Source organism: Chelmon rostratus, chromosome 14 (assembly GCF_017976325.1).
Source record: "Chelmon rostratus isolate fCheRos1 chromosome 14, fCheRos1.pri, whole genome shotgun sequence".
In the NCBI taxonomy this organism is placed as follows: domain Eukaryota; kingdom Metazoa; phylum Chordata; class Actinopteri; order Chaetodontiformes; family Chaetodontidae; genus Chelmon; species Chelmon rostratus.
The window spans coordinates 16,652,621-16,671,864 of record NC_055671.1 but is presented as its reverse complement, the minus strand read 5'-3'; the positions used below and the strand labels follow the sequence as shown (position 1 = coordinate 16,671,864).

The window sequence follows — 19,244 nt, the reverse complement described above, 5'->3', positions numbered from 1 at the left end:
ATGTCACATCACTCCTGCAACTTTTTATCTTTTTATCTTAAATGAATAGTTCATTATTTTTAAAAATGCACTTTTTGAGCATTAGATAAGAAGACTGATGTAACAGGAAGTCATTAGCTTAGCTTAGCATAAGACTGAAAGCAGGGGGAAACCAATGACTGTATAAAATAAGGACGCAGCCTCCATGAAGTCACCCATAGGTGACTGTGCTTGGCAGTGCCTGACTACCAAACACCCGGCTGGGCATAGAGATGGAGCATGGGTGGAGCTGAGGCAGGCCGAATGATGCCTCATCGCTCAAAGCAGTCATGCCCATAAATATGCATAACTGTGAGCTGCATAAATGTCCACCCCCCAAACAGTTGTAACTGAAAACTTTTTTTTTTGTTGTTGCTGTAACATGTTTCCTTCTGCTGTAAAGCTTTGCATTTTAATATGGGGATTGACTCACTTTTGGAGCCAGCCTCAAGTGGCCAATCGAGGAACTGCAGTTTTTGCCTGCATGCAACTCCGTATAAAAAGCACAAACGAGATACAACATTATTACTGAGCTTCGAAGGTGCTTGTGGGTGTGCATTTTTCAATGATGGTCAAAGCAAGGCAAACCATCTCCCCCTGCTTCCATTTTTTTTAATGCTAAGCTAACCTGATCACCTGCTGGTAAATTAGACCCGTCCCCAAAAATGGCAAACTATTCCTTTATAACAGTGTGTAAATCTAGATAAGTGGGTAAGGCCTGGGACCACATCTCTGTCTGATGACTCCACTGTTGGTCTGAGGAAGGTGCAGAGAGCCACATGCTTCCTGTGACAAACATGGTGGGGTCACCAGCTGCTTCTTTTCACCCGATATAACTGCCAAATCTCCAATATACCATAGATGGATCAATGAGCGTAGAGAGACTGTGAAATGAGCAAACACAAAACAACACTGGCTGCAGAGGAAAGGCCTGCATAAATGTACAACAGCTGTCCATGGTACGCACTTGTTGATGACGAGATCAGGGGCAAAGCAGAGCATGCTACCGTTACACTGCTCGTACGACCTCCAACCAAGACTGAAGGACATGAGGAAGAGCCAGGAGCACTGCAGCAATGTCATCTGGTCATCAAGGTGCAGGTTACGGAAGCCTGGGAAAGTCAGATAAGGAGTGTTAGAAAGACAGACAGAGAGGCACAGACACGTAATCACACAAATGAAATGCTAATGGAATGACACTAAAAAGGGATTATTACATTTGAGCATTTAGTTGTTCTTTGAACACTGTTGGTCAACAGAGTAATTATTATTCTACAATTATGTCTGCATGTTTTTCAAACAATTGCAGCTTGGAAAATAATGATTTGCTAGGATGACTGTCTATATGGCTGCCTGTGATACAATTCACCGATTCTGCTCATATTATTAAAAAGCAGAGCAAAGAGATACAGAAGCACTGAACAAAAGAAAAAGTAATTGCTCAGTGCATCATTAAAACACAATCACGACGCCGGCGCGTGAGACAAAATAGGTCTAGTTAAGTCGATGTTCAAACTGGAATTGAACTGCAGTTCAGCCATTTCCACACTGTCAAGCCTATAAAAGCGGACCTGCTCATGAAAAGTCCTTTCACATTACATTTCTTTTTAACCGTGGCTTTGTTGTGCAAGAGCTTTTCCTCACTATCACCTTGGCAGGCTGCCAGCTGTGAACAATGCGCACACAAGATTGGAGCCAGATTTCTCCCTCATCGTACTGTCACACACAGGGAGATGACAGCAAAACATACAAAAAAACCCCAAAAACTTTCACGTTAATGTTTTGTTGATTAATCTTAAACCTTCAGTGTGACCAATAGCAACAATTACAGTGAGAAGAGAAAATCTCCAAGCAAATACTTGAAGAGATTATCGAGTCATGTGCCTGCTCTCTCATGATTAGAAACTAGCCTGGGTGGTTAAAATTCCAAACTCTTTGTGTTTCCATTTTTGCTCTTGTGGAAATGAAACTGAGTACCCGGCAATTATCTTCTCTCTTTATGTTTATAACATGAATGTAAGTTATTTTGGACAACAGTAAAATGTAAGTATATCTTTATGAATTTAAACCCAAAGAGGAATAACACTGCAGCTCTTGACATCCTCTGCAGAGAATTCACATCTTTAACGCACAGAAATGGTAGTTATGTGATGCTGTTAGATGAAATAACCCAGAGACTGAATCAATAATTTTTTTTTTGAATAAGTCAAGATGACACTGGCAATAACTGCAGTGATTTGAACTGAAAGGAAATTCTCCACTCAACGTACGAACAATTTCTTTACAGAGATAATGATTAGCAACATCATCTTTATGCACATTCAAAAAGACACTAACCTTGGTCATGACCTGATTAAAATCAAACTGCTTTGGAGAGGCTGGGGTTCTAAAGTGAATTGTTCTTTCATAAGCCACCATTACTCTCTTCTTGTGTCGGTAATTATGGATTCAGGTATTACGGAGGTCAGGCCTTTTATTACATGGTTGCTGAATATCTGTTCGTCTTTGGCTACACTGACAAGAGGAGACATTTAGAAAAAAAACTTTTTTGTGCAGTTTGAAGTCATGGAGCCTTCCACAGTGGCCACCACTAGCCACTTGCCTAAATGACTAACTTCAGCGACACAACGGCTCCTTCATCGCTTCTCAGTAACTGCATTATCCCACTTAAATAAATCTAATCTAGACAAATGTTTGAGCACCTGTTCTAACGACTAGAAGGAACACACATTTTGACATTTTGAAATATGGTAAGCTCTGTTTCCTCAGTGGCAATTTGCATTATTTTGCAAGTTAACCTGCAGCTACTCGCGTTCTTTAGTTTTACTGCGGAATATTAGCAATGCAGACAAGCAGATGATTGGCTAAGTGAAAGCTTTGTCTTTGCGTACTAAACTAGTCAAACCAAAACTTTCTAGCTTATCCAAAAGTAAAGATGTAACTTCCTTGACAAGCTGCATGTATTAAAAGTAACAAATGACTTTATTTTGCATCAATGACTTGGCCCACTTCACTACGCATGAGTCTCAATTACAAGCTGGAAGCCCTGCCAGTGGCATGCCTTGCTTGAGCAGCGGCATGCATCCAAAGCAAACCAAAGCATTGCAAGGAGCAGCTCGTTGTTACCTGGCAGTGACTTGGCCCACTTGACTGCAGAGATGACCTGCTGTCCCCCCAGCCTGTTGAGAGTGGTCATGAGCCGAGAGGAGGTGTCGGGCAGCGTGCTGTCGTAGCCCGAGTAGATGATTTCTGGCTCGATGGCCTTGAGCACAGACAGCATGGTGGGCACGAGTTGGGGCATGCACCTGGGGATGACTGGAACAGGCATGTTGCTGATGGGCTCCGATGATCCAGGGGCCCGCTGCACTCTATTCTTGATCAGTTTCTTGTTTTTCCTCGCTGGGAGGCAGGGCGGGGTGGAGGAGCAGAGAAGGAGGGAAAAACAGGGAAGTGGTGATTATTTGACTTTCTAGGTATTGCGCACATGCTCCTGTTTTCACCCTCTCATAAGTTTGATTTCTGAACCGACAGCATCCAAACAACAGAAACCAGGCAGCAGCATACATTTAAGCAGCAACTGTTTGTTAGAGATTAAGAGATGATACTTTGATACACTTAAAGTAGATTAGGATCATTACAAGAATTAATTAATTTGATAGAGTCATGTGGGGGTTTTCTTCTCAAAGAGGCATGTGCTGCATGGTTCAAATGTACAAACTACAGAACAAGAGCAGACAGATATATGTTAAAGCCAGCAGGCCACAAGTAGATAAGATCCCACCTGTGCATTTTAAGGTCTGTAACAGATTTGTTTTGGAAACAAATGATTCTTTGAAACAATTAAGTTAATTAATCATCAGTTGAATTCATTCATTGGAAATAAAGAAGATGAGATGACAATAGCAGCAATAAAATGATCTGGCTCTGATGAGCGTTGTGTAACAAGCTACATGCTGGTCTGTGCCCGCTAATGAGCCCCAAAGTCTAGGCGTCACTGAGGAAAAAACCTTTCCATTTCTGAAAGGAACATTTTCTTTTTTAAACATTTTTCTTATTTATTTATTTATTTATTTATTTTGCAGTTTCTCTCCAGAGCACCAACAAAAAAAAATGCAGATTGTCTGGTCGCCATTATGACATTTTCTACCACTAAATGTGCAAAACATGTCAGGGGTTGAGAGGTTACCATGAAAAAACATGTTTTTCCCTACTCTCTACCTTTTTTTAATTTCCTCTCCTGACGTTTCTATGGCAACTAAGAGCCTCTCGGGTGGGAGCCTGTCTGCCGATGCGCTGGTGTTCATCAAATCCCTCTCTCTGTCTTTTCTGTCTCTGTATGTGAAGCTACTTTCACCTCCGCCTGACAAACACTGGACTATTTACAGGTGATCTCACTCTCACAATGCTAATTTGTACAAACTACTTCAAGGCCCAAGGAAACGTGAGCTGGAGTAACACAATGGTTCCAAGCATTATAGCAGTGGTGCTTCACCTGTTGCTTCCTCCAGAACCTCAACACAGCTCATTCGTTGCACTGGCTCCTGAAAATGTACCCTCTGAAGCAGAATCAGGCGAGAGACTGCCAGGTGATCCGTGGCTGTGGACTTGGGACTTGACAGTGGATTATGCCTGATCAATGTGTGTGAGGTGGCACCCTCTCATTCTGCCTGGCCTGCATACCAGCACACGTGTACAGAGCAGCTGTGTCATAGACAATGGCACACAAGTGCACATGTTCACAGATGAGTGACTAACACCAGCCGATCCACGCTGCAGCCTTTCTGATGTTTGTTCAGAACAAAATGTTCAGGAGGACTTGAATAAAAAAAATCAAGACTTTTCTGTGACTCATGTCATTGATTTGTTCATTTCAAAATTACGTTGGGATATCTGCGCCCACATTCAAGACTTCAAGACCCCGAGGAGACACATTTTCCACAGAGCTGTGGCACATTGTTGAGTAGACCAGAAGGCCATTTATTTAGTTTCAGGATTGTTTCAGGTCTTATTCTGACTTCCTCAAATCCTCCAAAGCATCAAAACCACAGACTCAAAAAGGATTGTCCGTCATGAAAAACAAGAGCATTATCTTTTAACCAAAAGCAAAAGTCACAGAGCTCAGAGGAATCATACCCTAACGAGAGAGTCATTACCTAAGCGGTAAGAGATAGGAACAGAACAAAGTTAAAAGCTGAAGATGAAAGACAGAGGCTTTTTTTAGATAAGACAGAATGACAGTAATTGAAAGAGAAAGATATAAGAGACAGTATGTCTCGGTGGTGTACGTAGCGTGAATGTATGTCACACAGCAACTTGCTAGTCTGTATTTCATGTTTGGATATATGCATGTATAAATCTATCCTGCAATTGCTGTAATCTGATGCATTTTGGCAGGTTTGTTTAGTTCACTTTGTAGACTGTCATGTTCCCATCCCAACTGCTCAGATTTACAGTTATGAATAAAAGATTTCACCTCCTGTCTTTTCCAATTTTATCCCACCAACAAAAATCCTTTGGCTTTTATTTTGGGGGGGAGCATATTTGATTTAACATGACTGAACAAATCTTAACTTGCTAAGATGTCTGGGAACAGGCTGGGCGTATAAAGTGGATATGCGAAAGTGAGATAAATGTGATATGACATACTAGCATGTGTCCTCCGCCTTCTCAAAGACAGTCACTGTCTGAATTAATCCCTGTTATAGACTGACATGTTCCTAATAGCTGGAATGCTACAATGACAAGTGAAATGAATGAATCAGAATTGCAATTAATATAATTAGCATGGAATTCAGTAAACTTTACAAGTGTTAAGGTACAAGCATTATTTCAAGCACTTCAGAGTTTCATTATCCCAGCGGCTGTATTTCTCATGAGAATGTTCTCAGAAATTAAGCAGAGGCTGTGTTGACATCATATTTGTGGTAATAATGTGGCTTGTCCATTTTCCATAGACCTGGGTGATGGTGGCTTGAGGGGAGGTTGTAGTGGAAAGAGTGGGTGGCAGTGTCACAGAGCGACATGACACTCACTGAAGGGGATTTTCAACAAGACGCCACTCAAAGACACAGAAAAATGAAGGCGTTCTAATCATGTGTCCTGATAATTCTGTTATCTCTTTTTGTATATCAAATACATGTCCAAAAAAAAGGAGATAAAACTATAAAACTTGATCACATGACTAATCTGATTAGCGTGTGATTGGAGTAAGCCCGGGGATATAACTTGACGCCGCATTCAAAGATGGCGGCCCATTCATTCTTATGAAATATGCTCATTGGGCGCATATGCCAGAGAAGCCTGCGCAGGCTTCCTCATGTCTCCACCTTTTTGGGCCCATACAGCATGAGCTTCTCCAGTCGAGCCGGTTGAGAGCATGTACGTCCGAGACTTTCACAGTCTGCGCCAGCTGACTTCCTGTTGACTCCACGCACACATGATCGAGATGAAAATAATTGAATCATACAGCTCTTCTAGACATTCCAAATGTAATTGGGCCGAATGCATCAAATTGTGATTATAAGAAACCATTTTGAGGGGGATTGCAGTGGTCAAATAGGTGCATTCAGTGTTTTACAGCTGCTCCTTCTCCAGAGACTGTGCGTGGGGGAAAAACGCTTTTCTGTGCGCAGCACGTGATAAACGGGGAGGGTGCAATACCCCGAGTGGCCACTATGCCAATTTGGTTCACAACCCAGCTCCATGCCTGAGCTTGTGGGTCACAGTAGCTATCAAGGCAATATCATAGTAGAAGGTGTGAATTCAGATGACTGTTGACTGTGAGAAAACTTTGGTCGTGGACTAATTTTTCATCTCATTTCATCATCTCATCCTCTGCCTCCTGATCTAGCAACGAGGGCCAGGAAGCCGTGGGTGGAGGCTCTGTTCCACTCTAACTGCTGTTTCACTGTGACTTCAGTTTTAAAGAGGCCTGGCCTGGTTTAAAGATGGGTCAGGCTGTTTACCTTCCAAGTTCATTCCAGCTTGAAGACATTTCCTGAAGCGGCAGGCTGGACAGTTCTTCCTCCGGATCTTATCAATGATGCAGTCGTTTCTCCCGGCACACAGGTAGTTGTGCTGGCCTGTACACAGCAGAGGAAGAAGAGGAAAGAAAGGGAGACATATTAGCTAGCTAAGAAGGTTTGAGAAGGATTAGCCTGAGCAGTATGTATTATGACCACACTAACCACCTGCTGATTCTACAGTAAGCCTAACAAGCCTGTGGCATCCCTCTGGTGTTGACAGTTTCACTTCCTCGAGCCTGCACTTGGAGGACATGGCACCAGACCATGACTGTGCACTGAGCTCCTTCAGCCCAACAATTAGATATGGTCCACAATCACAATGTAGCCCGGGCACTTGAGTCTAAATGGTCCACATTTGCTTGCAGATGATGATAGCTTTCCTTCATCAATAACTCTTCTGCAATCTGAGTTTGAATGCTTCGCATGATTAGGATGCGGGAAAAGAAACCAGAGATCGAACTGTGATTACATTAGTTTCATCTGAATGACGTTGGACCAGAGGGAATAAATCATGAGTAAGACGGGTCAAATATTTTTGTGATGAAAAGATGTGCAAGCAACAAGATTCATGGGAAACAGTCTCAACTATGAATTTAATATTTTGGGATGTCAAAGGATGAAACTCTGTCTTTCTGTTTTTGGAAATAAATCTGACGAAAAGGCCAAAACCAACAATGCGCCTCTAAATACTTTCTGACTTCTTCAACCCCGTCTGCGGTTCTCAGCCTCGAGCCCACTGCTTCCTAATGAACACATAAATCTTGAACAGTGGGTCAAAAATATGTGATTTTAAAAAAGGCTCAGTAATTTCCTAAAACAGCTGAGTACTGTAGCTTCTAGCAAACATTACATAACAGGAGTGGTGCTTTAGTATGGGAACTATTATTAGTTGCAGGTTTGCTGTGCTAATGAGCAACAAACTAAAAACAACTGCTAATACAAGCTATTGTGCAGCTTGATTCAAGTTCAAAGCTATGAGTAGTTCCTTTACGATCGTAAAGGCTGTTGGGATTTCTCGTCCCAGCCATCAAGGTTATTTTTCAGAAGCATCTGTCCATTTCTGGGCAACACTTTTCTGCTGTCTTTTCATCTCTGCGGTGATATCAGGCTGCGGGGCTGTCACCAATCTCGAGCCTGGCAGATCTATCGTACGTGACGTCACCGTGTTCAGCAGAGGCCGCCTGCGCCGTGGTGCAACAGTGTCATTTAGCACGTACGCCGCTTGTGTGGCAGAGCCTGAGCAGTGTCACATGAATCTTATCTTTCTATCATCTTCGCATTCCTTTGAGTTCAGACTGTGACACAATTGATCCATTTGACATCATTAATACGGGGATGCCCAACATGGCACGTCCATCTTCTTAAGTTTCTCTATGACAACCGTTCTACGAAATCCAACTGTCATGATTAACCAGAACCACCTCTGATGTGCTAGATGAGTCACTAAACAAACAAGGGCTTCACATCTGCTGCTGAGATCAGTTCACTCTAAGGTAACAAGATCGTAGGCATGATTTGCAAAGAATCATCGCTAAAAGTGACCTGTCAGTGAAAATTAATCTTGTTGGTTTTGCCACGTTCTTCAGTTACCAGTCACTGCTGACAGGAATCTCATGAATTAAAAAAAAATGAAGCAATTGAAGGTATCACATTCTCAGCGATCTATGTAATTCATGATGATAACTAGCGCAGCGAAATTATTGAAAGATGCCTCAAACCATCCATGTCACAGCTAGCTTTATGTTCTTCTCATGGCCTGTATTAACTTGTCATTTTTAGCTAATGGATTCCTAAAAAGCTGAGTAATATCCTGGCCCAACAGCAGAAGGAAAGCAGACTTAAGTCGCCACGGACGGTGCAAAATGACTAAGATGATCCAAAAAAAAAAAAAAAAAAAAAAAAGCTGTTGGGAACTGTTTCAGCTGAAGCTCTGCAACTGAAAACCACAGCCAGAACACAGAGCTTTCATTCTTCCATTGGGTATAATATCATCGCTCATTATAGAGCAGATCTGCACTGCTATTACACTGTGAGGAGTGGCAGAAGTAGAGGACGCAATAAATAACCCGCTGTGTCTTTTCATGTTTTTGAAACCTGGCATCAATATTCTAAATTGATATGGAGATCATCATACTGGATGATACATAAATATTTGACTTGTTCTGCCTCTGCCGCTCACCAGCATGCCTTCGCTTCACACACACACACACACACACACACACACCAAGGAATTTCTGCATGACCGCAAAAATGCATCATTGGCTGAAACAAGACCTTATACAAAGTCAACAGTGACTTGACAAAATGCCCTTTGGGACCATAAACATTGTTACTGATCTTTGAAATATCATGCCTTTGATGGCGCTTTTTGAACTAAAGGGCATTCAATAATACAGCTTTTCCTGTATCACTACATCCTCGAGGCGCACAGACGTAAGAGCAGCATACGGTGCTATATATCAAAATGATATCTGGAATAAAAACATGAGAACTGCCTTTGTGTTCAGGAACGTCTTAAACTTCCTCCTAACGATGCCATTGCAGTTTTAAACACTGTTCAGCTCTGTGTCTGCAAATAATCTCCACAAAAACTCTCATGTGACTATATATCAGTATTTTATCAAGCAGTGCATTAACGCATCACGAGTTGGCTGGCCGTGCATTTTCGATTCACTACATTCAACAATCGACATGTTTTTTCTGTAACGATGATGAGACGAGAGCTTAACGAAAGCAGCCTCTGAAAATGAGGACTAGGGTGGAATGTATTGCGTTTTAAATTTACAAACAAAAGTGAAAGATGGATGAATAGACTGACACATTTTTAATGCAACTTGACCTGGCGTGATCTGCAGCTCCTGCCCCTGAAGTCAGCCAATACATTTACGTACTAACTTCATCTACAGTCCCAGTGAGACTTAGGCGAGAAGCTGCAACAGCTGGGTCACACCATGAAAACAGATCCTGGGATTTATAAATTGGTAAGCTAACGTAACATTAGCAAGGGCTGTGGATATAATATTACTTTAAGTTGGCCATCGTTCACGTTTGCTGTAGGAATGACTGTAGAGTTCACGCAGGCTTCCAACTGTCAAAATGTTCTCGCACATGATCACAAAAGGATTATTTTTGCATACAGTTTATGTTACAGAATTACTAAAACCAATCTTATTTAAGTGTATATTTATGTCTGACCTCTGTAACACAGACCTGTGCAGCTACCTTCAATGAGGCAGTCCATATTCAGTTTCCTTTATCGTGCAGTGCTTTACATTACTTTGCCCTCCTCCTGTGCTGAGTCTAATACAGGAACCTAAATGCATGTACAACAATGAGCACCAGAACACAGTGAATCTGGGACATCAACCAAATGATTAGCTCAGCCTCACAATGCTCCATAACAGCAGCACCCTACACAGATAGGAGTTCAATACATTCTGCAGTCAAGATGGAGAAAACAGGTGTCTGTACATGTACCGTTCTTTGGCATAGAAGTCTAAGACTGAAGTTAGTTCAGAGTGTGGACTAATGTAACTGTAGCAGTCACACTCATAATAATTAGGTTTATATTTCTATGAGTGACAATATAAATATTTCTCTAGATGTTTGCCAAAATCACAGACAGAAGCACCTTCAAAAATGACGAATAATCGTATTCCACATGGACTGGAAATTAATCTGCAGGGTTGCTGGTGTGATGACAAGATAGCAGCCGAGGGGCTGCCAGTTGCAGCCATCACTGATATCACAGGAAGTCATTGCAAACAATGGCATAAACAGCCATCTGTGGTGTCAAAGGGGCCAGCTGAATCCCACTGATATCCTCTCTCCCTTATACTGCCCTGATCCGCTAACAAGGGCCTGGCACTGGCTGGTGAAGCCTCTGCTTGGGGCTGCAACTAATGAGTGTTTGCTCAGCGGTTAGCGCTGTCAGCTCCTAGCAAGGAGGTCCAGAGTCTAAGCCTGACCAGTCCCTTTCAATTCAGCCTGTCTGCCTGCTAACTAAAAAAGAAGCAACTCCTTGTATGTGCGAAGCTATAATCAGCAAATAATTAACCAAAACAATTACATTATCATTACAATCTGACAACATGTGAAAATCACACTTTAATTCTCACAAACAATAAGTGATTAAAAACTGAAATAAAAATATCCGCCCTGTTAATGTGTTCCTGCCAGATCTAATTTATCTAAAAACATGCAGGTACTTCAATGACTACAATCCATTAAAATCATTTAAAATTTTCTGCCATGCATTAATTTTAGAAATTTGTTTTTGCCTGAAAGCTGCCATAAAACCACAGTATCAACACCCTATTAAAGTCTAGGACCTAATTTGTGCCACTATGCAAAAATAACCTTAGATGACATTAAGGAAAAACACTGCACTGTGGAAGCTGGCGGAGGATGACAGGCATTTGGGGAGGATTGCTGCACACTGAACAGTAGAAACCACTGTGGACAGGTAGGTTGTCATGTAAAAACAGTGAATGAATCCAGAAATTCACATTTACAGATGATTTTATTTACAATTCTAAGGTGAAAACCTTTGAAACAAAGAAAACAAATAGTGCTGTTAAGAGTTACTTGTGAGTGGGCGGTTCAAAAATCAATTGTGCAGAGACAGCGGAAGCGGTGATATTGATGGAATTATATTTACCTACCAGCAAAACCTAAAAGCGTGCTCCCTTCTTTATTTTAGATACAGTTATTTAAGCGTGTTGAAGATTCCTAAAGAGAAATGAATGGTGACACTCCTGACATAAAATGTCCAGAAATGTGTCTTTTTTAAATTAATCACTTCCAACAATTCCAAATGTTTATTTTTCCCCATCAACAGAAACTCATCAACCATTTTCTTTGTTTCTTTGTTACTTTTTTCTTGTTACTCCATTTCCTGAACTTCATCAGCATCGAAAGTCATGAACTAACTGTATTTAACTACAGCTGGAAAAATGTTTTCGTAAACCTGTTGATGTGGGACTTGAAGCTCTAGGAGAACACCAAGACTTGTAACCTCAGATTTAATCCTGGGTGAGTTTATTTCCCAAGATTATTAAACAGCATTTCTGTTTTTGCTTTAGAGCCAACCAGCATGATTTCAGTTTTGTCCTCATTTAACTTCAAGAAATTATTGCTCATCCATCTAATGGAGTCTATAGCTGCAGTATCATTTGGTTTGGCAGAGATGTACAGTTGTGTGTCATCTGCATAGCTATGGTGCCTACACTGTGCTCTCTAGTGTTGTCAACCAGTGGCAGCATGTATAATGAGAACAGTAATGGACCAAGGCAGCTGCCTTGTGCAACCCCAAAACAGATGTTTCTCAGACAAATGACGTCTAAGACTGAGATCAAACTTTCTCCCTTTGATGTATGTTTTAATCCTGTTTAACACACAGTCAGACAGACCAACCAGCTGTTCAAGATGACTGATTGAGATATCATGGTCAATTGTATCAAATGCTGCACTTAGAGGACAAGAACTCGGAGCTTATTTTCATCAGAATTTAATCTGATTTACATTTTAAAGCCAACTGAATTATCTGAAAATGCACTGTTGCAAGATGAAAAGCATGTAAAGCACAAAAGCTGCCATTTTGGAGACACATGGCTTTCACAGGACAATGATGTTACGTTACTGCAGACTACAGTTCACATTCAAAGTTCAGAAAATATTGATTGCATGACAATCAGTGTCACAGGATGTTTTCAAGAGAACATGGCCTAAATACGGCTATCAGGAGAAACAGTGAAGCACACACAAAGTCAATAAAACACATGAACAGCATGAACAGGATGGGGGAGGAGGGGCATATGGGTTGTGGGGGTTTGGGCGAAGAGGTGATTTTTGACATCAGATCTCTGGATGTTAATGTGGGTCAAGTGCAAAAGAATAGACCTAATTAGAGACAGGGTGTGATTGCAATTATTGGATCTACCACCCGTGATGAGGTGGAGCATTGCAAGAGGAAACTGAAGAGCACAAAATTACTCACAGGCAATTTACGCCGACTTGAATTACCAGATCAGAACATTTGCATGCATTAACAGATAGCTGGCAGAAGAGATTGTGCATGTGCCTCGGCAGATTGGTCATATTTCAGTGTTGAAGGAATACAGGCACACGGGCAAATCAGAGGTGATAGTACGACCATCATAATCAACATCATTATTAATATTATTATTATTATAATTATTATTAAAAGTGCATTTATTTACCATCTGTGTTTTGTCGTGCTCGCCATCCTTCATCATAGAGACAACGACCGGAGAATAGAGAGGGGGGAGAAAAACAAAAATAACAGATATAACTTTCTCAGTGCTACTGCAGGCAGCGCTTTTCAAAATAAAACGTACATTTCAGTTGGAGTGCTCTGCATTTACACCAGCACCATATGATTTTTTAAAAAGCTGATATGCTGGGTAACAGTGAACAATCATACAACTCAACAAATTAGCTGTAGCAGGTTGTCCAGCTCAAATCAAGTATTCAAATTTATAATGCTACTTGTATTTTTGTTTTTCCACATATTTCTTAAACGAATAACTAGCCTCAAATAAATGTTTGAGCGTATGCAAGAGACTTAAATGTCTTTCCATTATCAACCACAAGCCATATTTAAGTCCTGAGCTGTTGCAGAGGTCAAAGAATCTATATGCACCCTATCACCGTACATTCAAATAATGATTTCCCCGCAGCAAGTCAGTCACTACCTGCATTTATTTCACGACCAATGTTAGTTACAGACATAGAACAGCGTGACAGATAGAGACAGTGAACGTAATAGCAGAATGAAAGAAAAGGACTAGGCTGTAGCTCTGCTAAGTGGGAGTTGGCACCAAGAGATTAGTGTGGGTCACCTCTCTGCATTCAGCACCAGTGTTGAGCCAATAACAAATAGTTCACTTAGGCATTACCTACCCATTGTTGATGAATGCAATAATCAATCACCAGTAACATTCTCATCAGAAGGCCCTTTCAAACTAATTACACATCTGTACAGACAGATGCACACAGAGGGGAAATGGAACAGAAGCAGAGAGAAGCAGAGGGAGATGGAATGCATGGCAGAAAGCCTTTAACACAAATTTACTGTCTGTTTGTCAGGTGCATTCCCGCCCCTCCCATCTCAAGGCTGCGTCAAGGCAATTAGTGCTCAGATGGCTTGCCTGTGAGACAAGATCTGAATACTGGTTCAGAAGACAACTGTTTGTGACGCAAAGCAGAAGAATGGCTGTCTTACAAGCTCATAACAATACCAGTCCTCTGTCGGTTAATCCGAAAGGTATCATGGTCGAAATATTCTCAGAGGTGGCTTTCTCCAATTTTCCAATCAAAATGACTTGCAAGTCATCTCTGCTTTGACACAGGACAGGCAGGAGAAGAGGAGGCGGTGACATGCAAGGCCAGGACTCAAACCCACAAAAGTGCAAGTATGTGACGTGTGTCTACTTACGCTCAACAAGAACCATATTATTCCACTCTGACCTTGGATTTTGAGAAATAATTCAATTTTCTGCTGCTTATGAAAAAATAAACTGCAAAGATGTTCCACTGTTGCGCAACAGCTTCAAGAGCTGATCTTATGTAAGTCAAATGAAAGAGAATCTTTAGGACAAGATGTACCAATTTAATGGATGCTAACCATTGCTATTAGATACACATGTGCAAGGTTGTGGCTGCGTAATATAGAATACACGGACATGAATATGCAAATCTGATTATGCCCTGATGTATATGTGGCCACAATTTATGAGTTCCAAATAGAAAAAGAACATTTTTATTTTACTTACATACGTGTTCACAAACTTTTTCCTCACACAGATTTATGTAAATACCATAAATCAAATCTAAAATGTGCTTCCGGTGTTTACAAGTAGTGTGAGTCTGAGTGAGTGAGCGAGCGGATGCAGGTAGGTTCGTGAGACTAACCTTCGACGGCCCTCTTAAAGAACACCTTGCAGCTGCCGCAGGTCACGACCCCGTAGTGGCATCCCGAGGCCTCGTCCGAACAAACCAAACAGATTTTATGCGTCTGCCCGCTGGGCTTGGACTGGCTCGGCACGGCAGAACTGCTGGTCTCTCCTGCTTTGGGCGACGGGCTGACATGCGTCCAGAAAAAGAGAAGGGGAGAAAAGAGAAAAACATACATGAAGACGAGTGCACAGCATGTAAATATAAAGATGTCGGTGATAAATTCAAGGCAGGGTGCAGAGGGCTGGTTCATGGGTATAGACAGCCTCAGTGGTATGTTGTGCTGTTGCTAGGAGACATGCAAACCCTGCGGACTAATCCGACCGGCTGAGGGAAATATCTGAACTGCAGACAGATAAGCATTTCGACTGTGTTGCTGCTTCTCTGATTGATGGAGTCTTTTCCAATGGCAAATGGCTATAAATTAGATTAGAACAAGGGCTTGAATGTTTAGCACAGTGGTGGCATTGTTTAAAAACTATACTGTATATGAATGGTTTCAAATTATGTGCGTGTGTGTATAAATATATACGCTGCAGGATATGTTTGTGTATATATATATATACGCTGCAGGATATATATATATATATATATATATATATATTATATTATATGTTATATCATTAACGATGGCTCTTCTGTGCCATACCCAAGCTCTAAATCTCATCCCAAGCCTCAAATTTTGTTTAACGCCTGATTTGAACCTCTTCCGAAAACTGGCGCGCAAATACGCAGAGTTGTCATTAGCCTTGACTGCCTTAAAGCAACAGAGATGCCTAAACTGCAGCAGGAAGCTGAAGTTCCAGCATGTACATACCAGTCAAAGGTTTAGACAAAACCTTCTCACTCAGTGGTTGTTCTTTATTTTTATCACTTTCTACATTGTAGAGTCACACTGAAGACATCGACACTATAAAGGAACACATATGGAATTACATAGTGATCAAAAAGGGTTAAACAAACCAGAATATTTGATATTTTAGATTCTTGGAAGGAGCCACCTTTTGCTTTGATGACAGCTTTGCACACTGTTGGCATTCTCTTGATCAGCTTCAGTCACCTGAAATGGTTTTCAATTAACAGCTTTGCCTTATCAAGAGTGAATTTTCAATTTCTTGCCTTCTTAATGTGTTTGAGACCATCAGTTGTGTAGTAGGGTTGGTGCACAGTTAACAGCCCTATTTGACTACTGTTATAATCCATATTATGGCAAGAACCACTCAGCTAAGTAAAGAGAAACGATAGTCAATCATTACTCGAAGACATGAAGGTCAGTCAATCCGGAAGATTTCAACTTTGAATGTATCCTCAAGTGCAGTCGCAAAAACCATCAAACGCTATGATCAAACTGGCTTTCATGAAGACAACCCCAGGAAAGGAAGACCAAGAGTTACCTCTGCTGCAGAGGACAAGTTCGTCAGAGTTAAAAATCTCAGAAACCGTACATTAACAGCACCTCAGATCAACACCGACTGTTCAGAGGAGACTGCATGAATCATGGTTCATAGTTCCCCCTGTGAAGCATGGAGGAGGGGGTGCGATGGTGTGGGGGTGCTTTGCTGGTGACGCTGTTGGTGATTTCATCAAAATTCAAGGCACACTTAACCAGCCTGGCTACCACAGCATTCAGCTGCAACATGCCATCCCATCTGGTTTGCTCTTAGTTGACCCCAAACACACCTCCAGGCTATATGAGGGCTATTTGACCAGGAAGGAGAGTGATGGAGTGCTGCGTCAGATGACTGGGCCTCCACAACCACCTGACCTAAACCCAACTGAGAAGATTTAGGAGGAGTTGGACCGCAGAGTGACGGCAAAACAGCCAACAAGAGCTCAGCCCCTCTGGGAGCTCCTTCAAGACTAAAACCATTTCAGGTGACTGCCTCATGAGGGTGATTTAATGCCAACAGTGTGCAAATCTGTCATCAAAGCAGAAGGTGGCAACTTCCAAGAATCTAAAATATAAAACATATTCTGGGTTCCTTTAACCCTGTTTGCTTACTACATAATTCTATATGTGTTCCTTCATAGTTTTGATGTCTTCAGTATGAATCTACAATGCAGAAAGTATTAAAATAAAGAACAACCGTTGAGTGAGAAGGTGTGTCCGAACTTTTGACTGGTAGTGTGTTAGGTTTAAGGGCGTGTTGTAGCGAAACAGACTCCAGACTACTGTTAGACTGACACGGCCGTGTAATCCATGACAAGAATTTGACCGCATTAGAAGGGCTTAAATATTTTCTCCCTTGTTTGTTTTGGCAGCACACTAGTTGGAATGTATACGGGCATTACGTAACAGAGTTGGCTCGCTCAGCTTGATAATGACTTTACATTCAGGCTGACAGAGATCTTAGCCACTTCTACCCATTTTTTCTGCTTTCAAGCAACCGAGCCATGTTAGCAAGACAGGAGTGGGGAAACTGAAACTTATTAGTGTCCATCTCACAGACCAGGAGCCACCCCGACCCCTCCTCCCCAACAAGCATGACCTAAATTCACAGTGGCCGGTGCCTCATGGTCATTGGAAAGACGACACTGGCTTATGCAAATTGGACTACGACCAAGGGGGAGTAGAGGTGGTGGTGGATCTTGGAAGACGCCCAGCTAAGAAGTTTAGCCATAGCTTAGCAGTGAACAGGCCAAGATCATTCCCAACGCATGCAGACAGGTTCAAATAGTAGCGGGATTAGGAAAGCGATGTCATCTTAACTTTTGGCAGTTATCTGAAAAGCATAGAATCACACTGTTCAGCAGATGGTGTAAACAGCGGGGGAAGGGAGAGAAGGGAGCTTGTTCCCAGAGTCCGGAAGACCCTCACAGCGATGACATTATCTCCAGAAAATGTGCATGATCAGAGATGCTAAAACACATGAAGTCCCTCTAAAACTTAGAGCATACACCCTTTTGCAGTTAAAAATCAAATATGTTGCATGCTGCAGACAAAAGAGGATTCACTGTGTGTGAACTCAAATTAAAAACGCGGTGATTAATAGAGAAAGTCAACAGGTTTACTCGAACAAGAAATACACAACTCAACCACAGACCTAGAAGGCTGCATGACGAACGCCGAAATGACTCAGCATGGCTCATTCTGAAACTTATCAAACCCACAACTTGCAACTGTTTTTTACTTTCTGACAGATGTACTGTAATCAACCTCAACAAACCGTGACCTACATTTGACACCATAAAATGCTACGAACAAACCCAAATATATACCCAACTGTCATTTTCACCTTGTGCAATCGATCCTGTACACACTATAAACTGCATGACGCATAACAGGCTATGTGGTGCAGCGCGGACTACGTTATTAATAAGCGCTGCAGTGATAATTACAGGGCTCCCAATAGTAATTACCTTGCGTGACACTGAAACAAACTAATTCAGCTCACCCTGATCATGACCTGCACACACTATGGTTGGACTTTATCTGCAACACTAGCACTCTGCAAATTTTGGCAGACACTTTCTAATATGTACCGGTCTTAACTCCAGATCGTCAGCCTGGCAGTAGTAGGGTATTAATAGAAACGGTCCTCTTTGAACCCCCGTCATGAGGAGTATGGTGTCCTCCTGCTATGTGCTCATCTTTCTGGCTCGCTCATTACTTGTCAACTTACAGCGGCTACAGCGGGATTCGAGCGAAGATGCTGTGAACACTAATTATCGGCCGGCGCTTGACCTGCGACGGCTCTGTCTCGATCGCTGCGGTGAAACGGCAGATCACATGACAGCAAGTCAAGCAAGTGCAGGCATTCACACGGTATTTGCTTTAATAATTTGAGGTTTCTCCAGATCATTAGATTTTATTAGTTACAACTGCACTGCAAGGCTCGATCTACAGCATCCTATGTTCAACATGTAGACTCGCGTAGACTCATCATTCCTTTTTTTATTTATTGCCACTTTTAGTGTTTTTTTAGTGCATTAGAGAGCTATCAAAACGTATCCTGTTCAACTTTAGCATGACTTAAACTGCTGGTGGTATAAAATGACCACAGGGTGGTGTTTGAATTTAGCATTTATGATACCCCTGACTCCTGCTCTAACTCACATGCTCCTCCCATCGCTGAGCCAACAAGCGTGGCTCTGAGCCATGCAGCGCAGATTCAAGCCTCATTAGGAATGCCTCCATACTGGAGCAGAGTGCAATAAACATGTGCATTTACTCACTCTCTCTCTCACACACACACACAGAAAGAGAGAAAAAGTGACTTGCGT

The 19,244-nt window shown here is 41.8% G+C and overlaps 1 protein-coding gene across 2 annotated transcripts in view; it reads right to left on the bottom strand.

Moving 5' to 3' along the window:
- The window catches only part of LOC121617096 (glucocorticoid receptor-like), a 68,213-nt gene that overhangs the window by 10,793 nt on the left and 38,176 nt on the right, over positions 1–19,244 (bottom strand). Inside the window, exons 3-7 of one of the 2 annotated variants that reach the window (XM_041952126.1) lie at positions 14,979–15,148; positions 13,265–13,291; positions 6,984–7,100; positions 3,145–3,417; positions 986–1,130 (exon numbers count right to left, since the gene is read on the bottom strand). In XM_041952126.1, coding sequence (XP_041808060.1) covers positions 986–1,130; positions 3,145–3,417; positions 6,984–7,100; positions 13,265–13,291; positions 14,979–15,148 — 732 coding nt within the window. The remainder of the gene's footprint in view (positions 1–985; positions 1,131–3,144; positions 3,418–6,983; positions 7,101–13,264; positions 13,292–14,978; positions 15,149–19,244) is intronic. The other variant, XM_041952127.1, reaches the window with a different exon arrangement.